The sequence below is a fragment of the Epinephelus fuscoguttatus genome, linkage group LG3 (genome assembly GCF_011397635.1).
Source record: "Epinephelus fuscoguttatus linkage group LG3, E.fuscoguttatus.final_Chr_v1".
In the NCBI taxonomy this organism is placed as follows: Eukaryota; Metazoa; Chordata; class Actinopteri; order Perciformes; family Serranidae; genus Epinephelus; species Epinephelus fuscoguttatus.
In genome coordinates, this window is record NC_064754.1 from 3,959,116 (window position 1) to 3,976,310 (window position 17,195).

Genomic DNA, 17,195 nt, shown 5'->3' on the forward strand with positions numbered 1-17,195 from the left:
CGCTTACTCGCACAAACACACACTCACTCACTGACGCCGGGGCGCGATGAGTTAAGGATGTGAGTCAGGCGGATTTCTGTGGAAGAAAATCAGGAACTTCACACTGACGAGAAACGCTTCATGCCGTAACTTGAAGTGATTTGAATGTGCTTCTGATGAAGGTTTTTACTGGTCTGATCCCAGCCTGTCGGTGCTGAGAGGGACGCCGGAGTTTTGCGGTTGTTGGTCGGACAGTTTGAAGGCCTGGAAAGATGCTGGTTGGTGGTGCGTTCACGCTCCTGCTCTTTCTCATCAGTAGAGGTTCTGCTGGGGATGGTGAGTAGATACACTGACTACATATTAGCTTTTGTAGCTGCTACAGTATGACCCTAAAATTAAATTATTACAGTTGTTTTGTGTATGTGTAGTGTCTATACATGCTTCTGTTTAACTAGAACACTGTTAAAAATATATCAGACTTGAATTAAATGACGAATATGAAGTAAAAAGTCCCTTTCACTGTCACACTGTTACATTACATTACTTTGACCTCCTGTGATTGTCACTGTTGATGTTTTCTGTTCACTAAAATAATACAAAAAAGGGAGTAAACTTCAAATTTAATACACAAATGTGTGTACATCATTAGTTAAGAATAGTTAAATTGTTATTTGTGCTCAGTGGTTGCTTTTTATTTTAACTGAGTCCTTTATTTAGACAGAAGGTGTGTTATCAGTGGTGACAGAATGATCGTATACAAGTAAAGTAAAAGTACAAGTAAAAGTCCTGCAAGTACACACACACACACACACACACACACAGTTATCATTCAGAGTTGATGCATTAATGTGTTTGTCGCTGCAACATTGCAGCCGGTGGAGGTGGAGCTTGTTTTAATGATTTAATAAGCTGCTGAGTAGCTTGTGGATTTCCCCCTCAGGGATCAATAAAGTTTTATCATAACATATAATAATGCATCATAATTTGAAGTGCTTTGTAGCTTAGTTGGTAAAGTGGATGTGGGCCGCGGGTTCGAGTCCAGCCTGTGGCCCTTTGCTGCATGTCCTCCCCCCTCTGTCTCTCCCCCTTTCACACTTAATACTGTCCAAAAAAAGCCCATAAAGATAATGTAATAATACAACATTATTTATTGGTTGATCATAATTTGTATCAGGGGTGGACTGCAAAGCAAGGTTAGTGTCTTAGCGAGGTATGTTGAGCCTAAAGCCAGAGTTTTCCGTCCTACAGAAGTGGCTCTCTTTTAACCTGCCTACATCACCATGGTAACTCATGCTGCAGACCTAACCTGAGGCCTGCAGTACGAAGCCTTTTCACCTTAAGCCTAGCTCACATTACACGATTTTCACCGTGATTTTGGCGCCGCAGAGGATCGTGAGAGCCACCTTGGGTCGGAGGTGAGTCGGCAGATAGTCTGCCACGACGAGTCCTCATGTGCGAACAAGCCTACGAGCAAGTCGCCCCCTCGTCTGTGACTGGGACTGGATATCTCGCATGCTTGAAAACTGGAGAAGTGTGACACGACTGACAAAGAGCATCAGCCAATGAGAGGCGGGATACTTCCCACGTCAGCACACAGGAGGATGGAAGAAATGTGAGGAGGACAAGCTGCAGGGTTGCCTGGTCTGCTTATTAGCTGCGACTTTGGGCTTGTTTCTAAAGTGGAGTTGCTTATTTGGGCTTGCTCTCTAAACGTCATCTTCCTCTGATAGTCGCTCTTTCCATAGCCCTGGTTGCTTGTTTCTCTCCCAAGATCTGGCAACACTCACAAGCCGGCCGGCAAGCAACAACAACAATGGCGGTGTCCACAGGATCACAGGGAGCCAGGAAATCTTTAAGTTATCTGGCTCGACTAACCCTAACATTGGTAGTTTGGATAACAGGTGCTACAAAGCAGGTTATTAACCAGTTCAGTCAACTCTGGGTTTTCCTATCCAGCCACGGGTGTTAATTACGAGTGACATCATCAGAGCCATGAATGAAGGCTGCCTCATATGATTTGAGATTAAAGAAACTGAAAGTGTCTGCGACTGCGAGACAGTAAAATGCCAGTGGCATGTAATATAAACGATACTCTGAAATCTTGTGCTCGGGCTTGGGCTCGAGTCTTGCTAGGGTCAACCTTCAGCAAAGGCATGTGGTCGCAAGAGATTCCCAGCTCCAAATCAAACAGGTTCAGGTTCCCCTCAGGATAAGAAGTAACTCCAGAGTCTGTGCCAGGTCCTCAAAGAGGACACAAGCTCATTGTAGACGGGAGGTTCCAGACGTAAAAGCAGATCCATTCACTCTGTAATCTTAAATACCATCCAAAAGTTACAGGGATCACAGGGCTATGGGCCTGTGTGACGTAAGTGTAGAGTATTTTTTGGTATTTAGTTGGCTGACGATGAATATGTCAGAACACTTTGAAGTAACACCAGCCCGTTTCTGTTACCGACCTACTGATGAGGTCTGACCCAAATGTTGCATTTAAAATGACGGCAGACGATTAACAGTGTGTGGATTATTTTACTGACAAAATATGATCTGTTTTATCCTCGTTCTCATCACACAGGTGTCTGATGTTATTTTGAGCTGCGGTGATGAATCAGAGTGTAAAATATCAACACTGTACTGTCACGGCTGACTAAAATAAACTTAACATGACTTAAAATCACATGTTTAGTGTGTAAACAATTTCTGTGTTTGTTAGAAACTCTGTTTTAAAACCAGTGGATGTAGAGCCCTGGAACAATGAAATGATTCTGCTGACCTATAACAATATATTGACTGACTTTTTTTTCCCTGGGACTCTGGACTTGAGTTCATGGATACCTTTTTGTTCAATGATCTGATTGGTCAGAGGTCGGGGTGTTGACAGGCAGGTGATACAATACCCTGAAGTTTACCTGCGTGATTTATCCCGATAAAAAAGAAACCAGCTTCATAGTACTGAAAAGCCAGTGTTAACCCTGAAGTTATCTCCCTAACTCTAAATCCTGCTTCATAGTACAGGCCTCTGGTCGGGTCCAGATTATGTTCTGAGTTTTGGCTTGAAATTGGCTAAAAATCACCTTTCATTGATGCTTCGAGTTGCGTCACTCTATATTAAATATCAATGTATCATCGGTACAGACTGTCAGATGAAGAAATATGTCATAAATGCATTTTAGCCAACTTGTTGCAGCTCAACCACAAAAACAGAATACCAGTTATTCTATTTCTGCGGCTGCAACTATACATACACGCCCCCATAGGAACCTACAGTCCATCAGTGATGCTGAAATTGTGAGTAATGTATTTATTTGCAAGGTTGTTGTTGCTCTCACTGCTCTCAGGTCCATTTGCCCACGCTGGCTCTAAAAGAAGCCGCTCTCCTTAAACACAGCACTTTGGACTCTTAGGAACTTGTGAAGGACATTTATCATCGTTGTTAATGATTTATAGATGTTATGAACTACATTTCTTGATTGATTCATCTGATAATTGGTAGATGGCCCAAAAATGAAAGGAATTGTTGGAACTAAAGTTTTGGGTGTTGTGTGTTTTGTAGAAAATCGTGTTTTTGTGGCGACTTGTAGTGAGATTTAAGTGATACTGTGGAGAATATAAAATGTTTCTGCACTGTTATAAATGTGCTCAAGGTCCAGGCTGCTTCGAATGTTCATGGCTGTTTTATGATCAGCTTAATAAGTAGCCAGACAGACTTTCTGTATCCTGAGAGCTGGTGCTTCATTATCGTCATAGGGTATTTTTTCATTTAACATCGTGAGTGAAGAGTCGAGCAGTTATTTCCTTCTTCATTCATTTTAAAATGAGTCTCCCTGGAGTTTCCTGTCTTTTTTGTGGTTTCCTGGTGGTCAGACTTCTGTGTAAATGTGGTTTCATGATGAGAAAGTGTAAATTTGGCAACAGTTTCTGTTCCTGCTTGTCTTCAGAGGTTTACATTTTCCCGTTGAGTGCTTTGCTATTTATCCCAGTGACACAACTGACCACTTCCCTTTCACACTGCCATGATACATTCCTTAAACTTTCCAAATGATATCATGACATAATGGATTTTTTGAACTTTAACTTTAATGTCAGTGTGTTCGCAGGCTGCATTGAAAAAAAACAGGGTGATGTCCTGATTTGCCTGCTTTATATCTGATCAAATTAATCAGTGATGTATAAATTTCAGATAACAAATGACTGATACCTGCTCACAGCGGGCATATACCTGTATTTCATAGAAAACTGATTGCTCACCTTTAATCACATGCCTTTGGAATTTATTTATAGAAATTAAGTATACAGTGGACGCACCAGCACAATATATGGCCAAAAGTACGTGGACATTTTACACTTTTTTTTTTTGAGCAATTCCAAACTGACTCACTTCTGACCTCTCAGTTTATGTCATCACTTTTCTTTAAAACATTTATGTGAAAACTTCTGCTAAATTTCATGGGAAATTGCAAAATCCTAGTTGTGAACTTTTGAAGTTTGGCATCAAAGCTAAAGTTCATCACTTCTGCGATTCTTTGTGATTGTAATCAGAGCATTACCGGCTGCTTATATTTTTTCACTGGATCAGGTTGAAATTTGTAATGAACATCCAAGAAACCCAAAAAGCCCAGACACCCCAAACTGACATCAAAGAAGTAGCGGCCACAAAAGCCAACTATTGCGTCACCTCATGTCACCTATGTCTTGGCGAGGTGCGTACAACTGGGGAGAAAAAGGGGACTGAGTATACAGGGCCCTCATGTGAGGAGTCCCGTCACAGGAAGATGCTGCACCATTCTGACTTTAGACCCTTTTTCTCGGGTTGGTCAATGGTGCAGTGTCTTTCAGCTGCCTCAAAAACTGAGCCTAGCGTTAGTTCAGGCAGGACGTGATGTCAAGCTCAGCTCACATCCCAGCTACATTAGCTGATCTCAAACAGCCAACTGATGGAGCAGCTGATCGATGGAAGGGAGGTACTGCTGAAAGCATATCATGGCAAGCTCAAGCCTGACAAGCAACAACAGACAGACTTATTGATCTCAGTGTAACATTACTTAACACTAACACAATGTAGTGTCCAACTTAACACTTGTAAATGTAACTAAACATCCCCTCTTCTTTATGCACCTTGACGTACTCTGGTGGTTACTCAATTCACACATCAACAGTAGATGCAAATGACTGGTCTTGTTGAGAGAATCATGTGGCAGAGCTTTGAAGCTGAACTCAAAAGACGCCTTTCTTAATCCATTTCTGCTCACAGAGGTTTGTTTCTGCTCGCCATCCATAACGTTACTGCTGCATCACTTCCCAAACTGCGGGGTGAGCCGAGGGCCATAATTACACAACGTATGTGCATTAATTGTGCGTCAAAAAATGTGTAGCGTTAAAAGGAATTTGCATTAACTTGTTATTAACGTGTTTCCTTTGACAACCCTACTTTCTACATTTGAAATGTTTAAACAGAACACACAGGTTTCATATTATTTCGGTTTCATATCTCGTTACAATGCCATGCTCTGCTGGGAAATCTTTGGTCCTGGCATTCATGTGGATGCAACTTGAAGCACTTCAGTCATCCAAACACTTGTGGACCAAGTTCGCCCCTGACAGCAGTAACACTTCTTGATGGCAGTGCAGAACATGCACCCTGCCTCACCACAGAAACTACTCAGAAAGGGCACGAGGAGTGTGACAGAGAGTGCAAAGCATCAACCTGGCCTCCAAAGTCCCCAGATCCCAATCTGATCGAGCATCTGTGGGACATGCCAGTACCCCACCTCACAACCAACAGGTCTCAAAGGATCCACTGCCAGTGCCCGGTATCAGACTCCACAGGACGTCCCTTAAAGTCCAGTGTCCATGCCTTGACATGTCAGAGCAGAATCCGATCCAAAATGGCCCCACAGTTCACTTTCTTCGGGACATTCCCGAACAGTTTGCGCAGTGTGGCATTGCGCATTGTTCTGCTCATCAAGAAGTGCCGTGACCATGAGAGGGGTGTACCAGGTCCACAGCAGTGTTTGGGTGGGTGCTATGTGTCAAGTGGTATCCACATGAACGCCAGGACCAAAGGTTTCCCTGCAGAACATTGTATTGTAACAAGATGATCAATATTATTCACTTCACCTGCCACAAGTTTTAATGCTTTGGGTGATTGGTGTGTATATGGGATTGAAGTGCAATGTAGCCAACAGACAGTAGGTTGTTATTAGCGATGGTCTTTACAGAAACGTTTAGCTCCCTGCTTCCCCTCCCTGCTAATTAAGATTTTGTGAAATGAGGAGGTGATCTGAAGACAACGCCTCATTTCAACTTCACATATCAGCTGTTCCTTGTCCATTGTGGAGATGTCAAAGCGAGTGATAGGAACAAATAGAAATAGGGCTGTGTCTCCTGCGGCCAGTTTAAAAGTGCCAGCAGAAAACAATGCAGTCAAACTGACGCTTGATCGCATTGTACTCACGTAGGCCTCAGTGTGAGAGCAAATAAAACAAATGAATTAAGTAATCCTTTCTTGTAATCTATTTTTAAATCACCAATTTGAAATGAAACTGTAAAGGAATACACTTACTCATGTTTTGTATTTTAAATACATAACCAAACCTGAAGATAGAGCCCTTTGGCTTAAAGGATTCAAAACAGGAGCAGCAGTAGTCGACAAACCACGAGAGCTCAGGTGGAATGCTGAAGAGCAACCAGGATGGTACTCTATTATTGTACTTCTACTTCCTTATAGGTGTCAGCCACCTGTCACCATAGTGCTGGCATGTTGTCGGACAAAAGGCTGAAGTATTAAAGCTGTGTTACTGGATTTTTTGTTTTTGGCAGGCTACAGTTTCACACACCCTCCCCTGGCTAATATGATGGTTAAAAAAAGTGTTCTTTCATAGTTGATCTGTAGCAGTGCAGGACAGGTGTTGTAACAGTGTACGAGTGTTGTGTCTGCACAGACATGATCTTGTGTAGCTCTGTCAGCGCGGGGAATGTTGATACAACTTACTGGAAAATGAGTGACATACTCATCACAGTTTTGTTTCTTTCCCATGAGTTTCTTCACCACAAGTGACTCTGAACGCTGACTGCTGCACTGCAAATTTGGGGGGAAATAGGGTTACATTTGTTTGTCCCATCAGGAGGTAAATAAATTGACACAAATCTCATTTCTGTGCATTCAGTGGAGACGTTGGTGTTTAGCTTGACCCATTCAGATCCAATGGACAATGGACAAACAAGTTAGCTACGGTTAGCTAGCAGCTAACTGGTACTATGGTGGACAGCTCTCATTTAGTCTGTGCAAAAGTGCCTTAAGGAAAAGGCCATGAGGTCATTGCAATCAAAAGACACTCAGTTTCCAGTTAATTAGGAACACCTGACTAAAATAATTGTAGTAACAGAAACTCATGAAGGTTATAGTGAATCTCTAAAAAGTTAACTTTTCATGAACAGGAACAGCCCTGTGTCCAGCTTTGTGACGATGCATTATCCAGCTGATCTTTCCTCTTTTCTTACTTGCAGTTCTACCTCCAACAAACGTGACCCTGAGCTGCACCAATCTCAACGTCACAGTCAGCTGGAAGTACCAGGAACGGCAACCACAAACCAGCTTCCGGGTACACATTACAGGATCTGCTGGGTGAGACTCTACGACTGTAAACCTGTAAAAACATAACTTTGGCAGATTTGGCAGATGAGTAATAAACAAAAAAACAAATCCAAATATTGCAAGGACTTTAGTGGAATAAAGGATACATAATAAAAAAGTTAATTGACTGACTATCAATGAAAAAGATTTAAAGAATGGGAGAATTTAAAAGATGAACCGCAGAGGGAATAAAAGATGTTGAATCTGGTTACTTTTACAAGCAGGTAAAGTGTAATGATGCCCTGACGGCAACAGAGAAAATTCACCCGCAAGAACATGTCCAGAAGAAGCTAAAACAGTTGTGGCTTTCTGGAGGATTTTTTGGTCACAAAAACCGGTGTTTTAATTAGTTTGAGTTATACATGTAATTAAATGCTTGCACCTTTATTTGTCGGCAGCCAAAATGTTATGCACACGGTGCAAGACTAAAGTACCCAAGCTCAGTCAGTCTCATCTAGAAAACAAGTGGTCAGAAATTATTAATAATTTGTGGAAAATACTGTGTTTTCCATCAGAGGTTTATCTGATATGATTTAAGAACATGTTTTGATTAAAACTGCTCATCAATACATGAACCTATTAAAAGTAAAATGATCAATCTTCTTCTGTATTGTTTAAAACTGGTAACACTAGCCTGTTTTTTTTTTTGTTTCTGGATGCTGTTTTTTTGGCTGCTGATCTGAATCAGTAAAATGAAGATTAATCAGCTGCATTTTTGCTCATATTTAAGGGATTATGAGACCGAAACCACGGACCATCAGTACGATCTGAGCCACTTCGTCTGGCAATCTGAAGAGCGCTACTTGGCCTTCCATTACGTCACTGTAACAGCCATAGAGGGCGGCAACCAGTCCCAATCAGTACAATCTGAAACGCTCACCTTTAACAAGTTAAAGTATGCTCATAAAACATGTAAGTAATATGTTAAGTGATGCATTATGTTTATGTTTGTTAGTTCGCTGTGACCCACCACAGGGTTAGAAGAGTTAAAAAAAGATGTTTGAGTTATGAAGAGAAATTACTTTTCCAAGTTTCTCCTGCAGAGATAAAACTTAAATTTCTCTTCACAGGTCCATTGGATTTCCCTCCTGCGGATCTGAATGAGAATGATTCTGGGGCCACAGTCAGTTTTGTGAATCCCCTTTACTTCTACAGAGAACTGAAGGAGGTTGGCAAACCGAATGCTGTCACCTTTATATACAATGTCTTTTCAGATGTAAGTACAACAGAGTTTATAGACTTTACCACAGGATGCACTGCATGTGGATGATGTTATATCTCCAAGGTGTAGGATTTAGGAGGATGTATCGGCAGAAATGGAATATGATGTTCTCTTTAGTGTATAATCACCTGAAAATTAGAATGGTTGTGTTTTCAGTACCTCAGTATGAGCCGTTTTTATCATCACAGGGAGCAGGTCCATATCCATGGAGATCACCATGTTGCACCGCCATGCTTCTACAGTAGCCCAGAGCAGACAAACAAATATAACCAATATTTTCCAGCCCTGGAGATTTCTGCTTGATCGAGACAGTTTTAATTTAATAAGAACAAGGGATTTGTTAAAATAGATGTGAGATTTCTGCTTCCAACCTAAAACAGTTCAAATGCTGTATTCATTACTGTAATAATATGCAAATAATATTAATTTTCTATGTTTTATGACTTTTAGGGAGCCTTGAAGTCGGGACCTGCTGAGTGCACAGCGGCACAGGAACACTGCAAACATGATGTCTCATTTCCTGAGGGTGTTGAGAAGTGCGTCAACTTGAGTGGATGGCTGAATGCCGGGAATAATGTTGGTGGGGTGGTGTTCAGAGAGAGCGGCCGCATTTGTCTCAGTGAATCAACTGGTGAGTCTGAACTGGGCAGATTTACAGTATATTGCATCAGAAAAATCAGAAAGAACACGACAGTTATGTTTTTCTACATCTTTGTTTGATGCTTCTGGTGTACAAGTATTGAATGGGACAGCTGTCACATAAAATAAAAATAAACCAAGTGTATGTTCGTTACATTCACATAAATAGTTTGAGGGGCAGCCAGAGGCGTTTCTAGGATTCGAGGACATTGGGCGCTTAACCCAGGCCTCTAGGGAAGATTTACACACTTGTTGCTCTCTATTTTAGGTGCACTCACACAATCTAATACATATAGGCTTACATTCAAGATTAGATGCCTGCTGCTTACGCTTTGGAACCTGGTCACTACCTTTTTATAAAGTCACGACCTCACCTGAGGGCTGTGCCCAGGAACGTCCCAAACACAGTAAAATAAGAAGGAAATAAGAAATTCCAGGTTCTTCTGTTCGTTTTACACAGCGTCCCAGCTTTTTTGGAATGGGGGTTGTATTTTTTGCACAGAAGATGAGCACTGAGGATTTTGTGCCCCATCTCTTATACTAGTAGTGCATCAAGGCCTGTACACATGCATGTAACCGCCTGGAAAACGCAAGGTTCGGGGCGCTGTGTGCTACTCTTGTGCTTACTTTGTGCCAGCTTTAAAGAGCGCATAGGCAGGTTGCGTCTAAGATTGCTAAGCGACCATAACCAGCACTGTAGCATAACCTTCTTAGCAGAAATCTTGAGAGCTGATCTTCTTCCAGACGTTTTTTAAATAATGTCCATTGGACACATTTAAAGCTCTGGGTAGGGATGCACTGATATCAACAGACAACAAACTTCTCCATATTTCTCACAGACTGATATTTATGGAGGAAAGGGAGAGAGATATCTGCCGGCTGGGACTGGTTGTTCCTCTTCACATGACGTGTGGTGAACACTGCTGCTTTCCAAAAGTTGAACTCTGGGTGTGTTTGTAAATCCAATCTGACGCTCTACACTAAAGTGAGGACCCTGTTGTTTGAAGAAACGGAGCGTTCTGTTTCTACATTAATTAAACTGTTGAGTTAATCACACATTCACTCCATTTGGCACTCTGGGTGCTCTGTCTCCCCAGACACTGAGGAGTGAGTACAAACGCACCCTCCATTCATGTCAGAGCGCTTCCATCTAGCCCTGAAAAACAGGCGCTAAGGAACACTTGCGCGTCGTGATGGTGCTGCTCTCACTTTTGAGCATGCCTTCCGCTCATCTATATTGAAAACAAGAGATTTGAGGGTGCAAAAAACGCAGCATGTGCACAGGCCCTTAGGGAGGCATGATTACCGCAAACCAAAACTTATCTCACATACGTGCATGAAACTTTTTAACCTCTAAAACTTTGTTTTTTGTTTAATTGCAGAGCTCCATGCTGTAGCGCTTACTGTAATGCTGTTCATCCTCGCCATCGTAATCAGTGTGATAATAATTATCATCTATCAGGCAAACGCCTGGACAACGAAGATACCCAGTTTACCCGAACCTCTGGTAAGGAGTTAAATTATGAGAAACCAATTCGTGTGAATTATGTTGCTTCAGCTGTTTTTAAAACCTTTCTCTGTGTCTGTCTTTTTGTCACAAAGATCTCAGAACCACACCCCAGGGAACGGGACATGTATGCTCATATGTCCCACGAACACTTCAGTCAGGTGATTGTCAGCCAGCCCTGCAAGAACCCGTCAGTCAGCTCTGAAGAGGAGAACCATCTCATGGAGAACTTGGACAGCAGCGCCGGCTCCAGTTTCCAGCATGATGGGTTGTACATGGAGGGAGGACGTTCAGAGGGATACGGGAGAGGTGATGACTCTGAAAACAGCTCAGTGAAATCAGAGACTGATTCGACTGGTTTGGAGGAGGAGGAGGATGAGGAAGAGTTGGAGGAGGTGTCACCCTACGACTGCCCACACACTCTGCAGGTGGACATGGGTGATGGAGACATGGTCACAGCTTACAGCAAGAGGTAAAGGAGGACTTGATCTGGGATTGAAGGTCGTTTCATGACGGTTTTAACTCATCCAGGACCGTCCTCACATGTTCATACCTCGGGTGCACTACAGAGACTAAACAAGTGCCCTAAGGGAGGTGGTGCTCAAGAGACGCTCATACCTTCTTGCTTCTGACTGCTGTGATAAAAACGCATTGACCTACATGTTTGAGGATATTGTCGGTTTGCCTTGCTGCTGCATTTGGAGGTAATCAGAGGAAGAATCAAAACGGAAAAAGCCCAATGCTTTTCTACAAAACAAAGAAGATGAAAAAAATACTCCTGCCTGTCATGCATTTTGAAGAAGCCTTTCATGAACATGAAACCTCAGCTACATTTATAACCTCTTTAACTTTTATTTTATGAGAAGAAACTGTAGTTAACGCTGCTGTTTTAATCGGCTAAACAAACCGGTGATCTTCCAGTCACTTGCCAGCTGTTTTCTGTCTGGCTGCAGAGGTATACAGCTCTATCTTTTACCCTCAGCCATCTCTGCTCCTGCGGCATTTTATCAGATGCAGCAGTGCAGACCAGTTGCTTCAAAACACCATCCGGAAATTTTTCATCTCAAAGAAAACACGCTTCAAAAGAAGAACAAGTTGAACGAGTGCTTTCTGTTGTCTTTAAATATCGGCTGAAACTTGTTGTATGTGTGGCTGTTATTCATGAAGGGAAGGAGCTCCATTTTTTTTATCTTCACCAGCATGTATGGTTTTGTTTTGTTTTTAAAGGAAAGTTCACCCAAATGGCACACAAAAAAGCATTGTCTCACTTGCATCAAGTGGTATTTAAAGGTTGTCTTTAAGTATCGGTTGAAACTTGTATGTGTGGCTGTTTTTCATGAAGGGAAGGAGCTCCATTTTTTATCTTCATCAGCATGTATGGTTTTGTTTTGTTTTTAAAGGAAAGTTCACCCAAATGGCACACAAAAAAGCATTGTCTCACTTGCATCAAGTGGTATTTAAAGGTTCTGTATAAGTTTGGATGGTGTCATGGTATACCAGGGTATTTAGAAATATGATAATATGATTTTTAATACTGTCAAAAATACAGACACTCATCTTTCTATTGTCCTCATATGAATGAGACAATAAACTGAGGATTTTTTGTATGTAGTGCACATCATATGCCACCTAAGGTCAGTCTGGTGGGACAGGCAGCTGAGCTGACAAACATGGCGACTGCAAGTGGTGGGGATAACATAACAGGACTGTAACAGCTGCAACCGTCCAGATGTATAATAATAACTAGACCTGATCGGTCAAACGGAATTGCTCGCTAGGATGGATTTCTATGTAAAGTTTTCAAATTGTTGGAAATTCAAAAGGATGTGACGTCATGCACACTGCCGAGTGCCTTGACTCTTGAGCTCCACTACAGTGCAAACACTGTGCAGTAGTAGCTGACATAAGTTAGAAAAGGAGTCCACTAATATCAACAAATGACCAGCATCCACCACAGCACAGAGTCAAACACGCTGTGTTTTCGTGATATAAATTTGCAGCGGTGGCCCGGCAGAGACGGACCTTTACTTGCACTTGCGCTGGCTGAATTTGAGCTGCTACAGGAGGTGACTGAAGGTCCGTCTCCGGAGCTGCCGTCAGTTCTCCTCCTGGCGAAGTTGTCTCCGAGCAGTGGGGTTGAGTTGGAGGGACCATGTGGTGCGCTCGCTAATTCTTGTTTCATTTGTGGTCTAACAAACAGTAAATTCATCAAATTCAGTTCCCCTCGATGCAGGAAAATCACAAAGTTAACACTAACGTGAAATATGTGGGTATATTGCAATAATGTGCTAACACAGACGAATTGCTAGCTTGGCAATGTAGCAAAATACTGTCTAGAGTGATTAACATGATCCAATTCATCCAGATTCCCGGGGCTGGTTAGCAAATTACTTAGATAACGTCACAAAGCAGCCAGCAACAGATCCATGCACTGAAGATAAGTTACATATAGCTGGGCGGTCTATTACCTAACCAGAACCCAAGGTTAGCCAGCTAGCTGTACATTACATCAGCTGATTAAGTCATTTGTTAACAGAGAGCTAGTTAAAATCATGGAGTCAGTGGTCCAAATGAGATAAACAGATTTGGCTGATGCCCAAATGCTCGCTCTGGGGCTCGCTGGCCACCAGAGTTATTAATAACAACGATTTTCTTCAAGTTACATACAGAACCTTTAACCATGTGGATAGGTCTGGTTGTATATTTGGTGTAATATTCCTGCTATCGTCACAGTAAACAAGGGTGAATTGAATCCGTTTTTAGAATCAGTGGTCCACAAATGATAATCCACAGAACCAACTGTCACAGGGACTTTTTCTTTGGTAGAAAGTAGTTTTAATGAAAAATATTTATGGCAAAGATCTGTGGATTGTTCACCGCAAATGTGGAAACCTATTTATGCAAAGAGATGTTGAGTCTTTTTGAGCATTTGAACCTCAAATATTAACCTTTAAGTACCACTACAGGTAAATAAGAAAATATGTTTTCTGGCGTTTGGGTGAAAGACTCGTCCTGGGTGTTCCGAGCAAGCTTGAGTGTTTCGTTTTGAATGTTGTTAAACTGAGCACCTCATACAGTCTGGACTTTCCACTCCTAGCAGCAGATTGACATGCATTATAAATATCTTTCAGTCATGTTGTTATGTGCCACACCTAATTGCTTGGCTTTGAGCTACAGTTAACACTCAGTGTTTCCATTCTGTTATTGAGCAACCTGGGACCTGCTTAACTGGTTTTGTGTAGGCGATGTGAGGGAGTTTTTCTGTTGTTCAAGATGATTGGTTTGTTTACAGTAATTCAGGGTTTTTTCTATTTTATTTTTTATTGTGGCAAATTTAACCTTGTTAATAAATTCTATTTTACAATAATCTGTTAGATGTATGAGATGTGAATTCAATTAAGTTTTTTGTTTTTTTAACTGGACAGAAAAGTTCCCTTTGTCCACTGATGCCCGTTTGCATGACAGGGAAAAACAACATGGTGTTTTGCCAAAGATTTCCTGCTCTGATCTGGCGTCAGCCTGAAGTTTAAATAAATACCTGTGTGATAGATAATCATCAGCTAACCTGTGGGGTTAAGCGCAGTTTGATAAGATCAACATGAAATCTCACAAAAAATACTGTTTTAATAAAGAGACATAAATATTATTAATATTCTCCTCTGTTAACTCCAGAAGTGTTGGGGTGGGTGTCGATGGACAGTTTTAGATACAAATCCTGATATGGCAAACTTCTGCACAAATACCAAAACTATTTTTCAATGTCTTTTTTTAAAGAAAAACATTTTCCAACAAATTCCTTTTTTCCCCCATCTAAAAAAAGGAGCCACAGCTCTTCAACGTTAAGTGTTGTTTATTATTTTGGGAGGTATGCTTTCTGGCAGAGAGTTGGATGTGAAGATACTGCTCTTATAATAAATATGAAGTTACATCAGCGGCCAAATTATTTTAGCAGAAAAACTGGAGACTGTAGCCACTTTAACACAGCCGATTCAAGGGGGAAATACTGTGCAGTGATGCCGCCTCATCGTGTTGTATCTAAGGTGCGATCATGGGAATGGGGGAACTGAATGGTCTCACAATTCAGCCAGCATGGGAGGTAGTAACAGCGCCAAAACAATGTCGGTATAAGCAGCACAGCCTGCAGGACAGAGTCCGTTTCACAAAACAGGTTCAACAAACTCTGAGTCAAATCCTGAACTCTGAGTTGATCTACTCTGAGATAGGAAACTCTGAGTTTCCGGTTCCAGAACAGCTGATTTGAATCAGTTTAATCAACTCGGAGTAGTTTCACCTGGAGTTAAGCGCGTGCACCACAACTATAAAAAGCCAGCATCAATGGAGCCCCGATTTGACGAGTCACCATGGCAACGGGGAAGAGGAGGGCTGCGTTTGTCACCCCGCTAGAATTAGAAATCTTAATGCACTCATACGGAGAGTTTGCACACGTTTTCAAAAAGAAGTGCAACACCGCTGCAGCTGCAAAAGAGAGGGAGACGGCGTGGGAGAATGCATAAGTTTAAATATAGTCCTTTGCAATCACAATAATATTACAGGGGAAAACTGCTTGAATGGTAGCCTATTAATTAATTTCATTTAGGTGCAATCCCGCGGGGGAGAAGCGCACTTGGCAGCAGTTTAGGATGAAATATAAAAACATTGTTCAAACAGGTAAGACCTCGGCATAATATCATGGGGGTACCTCATTTTGATCATGTTTTACATTGTAAAGTAAATATTAAGTGGCTGTTTGACTGTGCAGTTGTTGTATCCCCAACATAATGCTGTTTTCACACACATCAATGTCTTCTCATCTGTATCATGTTCTGTTAAATAATTAAGCCTATTTAAACTAACACAGACTTCTACTCAGCCGACAGAAAGAAGGCAGATGCCTGTAAAACGAGCACACTTTTCTGACCGCCCTGCACACAGTTGCCTTACTCAAGTGCTCAGTGTCTCCGACATTGTACAAAAAACTTCCATTTGCAAAGAAACGCAGCGCAACACACAATATCTGCTGGGATGTGAGAGCATTACGATTGGTAATGTTGCAAATGTAAGGACGGATTAGGTTGTGTATGTAGATGATGGACTGTGACTTGAAACGGTACCGCTCAAAAAGATAATTGTCTGGAAATGCTAAAACATCTATGCGCGGTCTGATAACCATCTCCCGACGAATATTTAATTCTCTGCGCAGTCTTCATCCACGGGATCGTTATCAAAAGGACATGCCATGTTAGTGAAAAAAGTCGCCACCTACTGTGCCTGATGGACTTGTAATACTGACTCTGATTTTTTAAAATGACAAATGGCAGAATTAGGCTACGCCAAAACTCGCCTGCTGACTGAATGAATGAGGAAATCAAATGGAGTGTGTGGCTCTGAAAGAGGGCGGAGACAGAGAGAAACTCGAGGTTCATAGAGTCTGTTACTACGGTAACTGACCGAGAGCTTAAGTTACCTCTCTCTCTGAAACAGGCTAGAGTTACCCCTCTTTCTCTGGTTTGAGTTACCTCCCTTTTTGAAACAGAAAACTCAGAGTTTCCCTCATTTCAGGGTTAACAGACTCTGAGTTTTCACTAAACCTGCTTTGTGAAACGGACCCCAGGTGTGACATTTTGATGGCGTGTTATGCGTGTGACCCACCACAGGAGATTTAAAAGGTAGCTGTTAGTAGTTAGCAGCTAACTCAAAGAAGAACAGCGGCTGTAAACATTCACAAATTGGGAAATGAATGACATTCAGGAGCTCCTTATCCTCCAAACAGAGAACCAGATCAGCCGCTACATAACAGGGATGGTAAATGGTTGTTATTGTTTATAAATCGCTGCTAACATCTATATTTTATGTCACACTCCATGTCACGCCTCTTTTTATTCTGCGATGCCAGCATGCTGTCCATAATCGCACACCAGAGCAGAATGATGCCGCCGTCGTTTGGTTCTGTATAAAAACGCAAAGGCGGCGTAAAGAAGGGATCTCTGTGTAAAAATGGTGAAACAGCTTACCTCGCTCTGCCCAACAGTAACAAAATCCACCCACTGTCACCTCTAAATCTCACTGATTAACATGTTCTATCTCGTTAAACTCAAACCATTAATTGGTGTTGCAGGTGGCAATGTGCCAGACTGTTTCCTTCTTTCTTTCAGAGCAAGGAAATGGTTTGTAACCCCGGTAACACAGCAGTTTGTTGTTTTTACACCTCTGTTTCTGTA

At 41.9% G+C, this 17,195-nt stretch overlaps 1 protein-coding gene across 1 annotated transcript; it reads left to right on the forward strand.

The window, feature by feature from the left end:
• Nucleotides 1–14,344, forward strand: ifngr1 (interferon gamma receptor 1). The gene is made up of 7 exons (XM_049571025.1): nt 1–315; nt 7,483–7,600; nt 8,340–8,521; nt 8,680–8,825; nt 9,282–9,462; nt 10,853–10,977; nt 11,073–14,344. Exons 1-7 carry the CDS (start codon nt 252–254, stop codon nt 11,451–11,453), a joined length of 1,197 nt encoding a protein of 398 aa, XP_049426982.1. The 5' UTR covers nt 1–251; the 3' UTR covers nt 11,454–14,344.
• The last annotated feature ends 2,851 nt before the right edge of the window (nt 14,345–17,195 follow it).

Excerpts from the sequence above, each read along its gene's own strand:
- ifngr1 (XM_049571025.1), top strand. The coding sequence starts at position 252 with ATGCTGGTTGGTGGTGCGTTCACGCTCCTGCTCTTTCTCATCAGTAGA. Across the intron at positions 8,522-8,679 it reads AAAGTATGCTCATAAAACAT|GTCCATTGGATTTCCCTCCT; the intron begins GTAAGTAATATG and ends TTCTCTTCACAG. Across the intron at positions 9,463-10,852 it reads TTGTCTCAGTGAATCAACTG|AGCTCCATGCTGTAGCGCTT; the intron begins GTGAGTCTGAAC and ends GTTTAATTGCAG.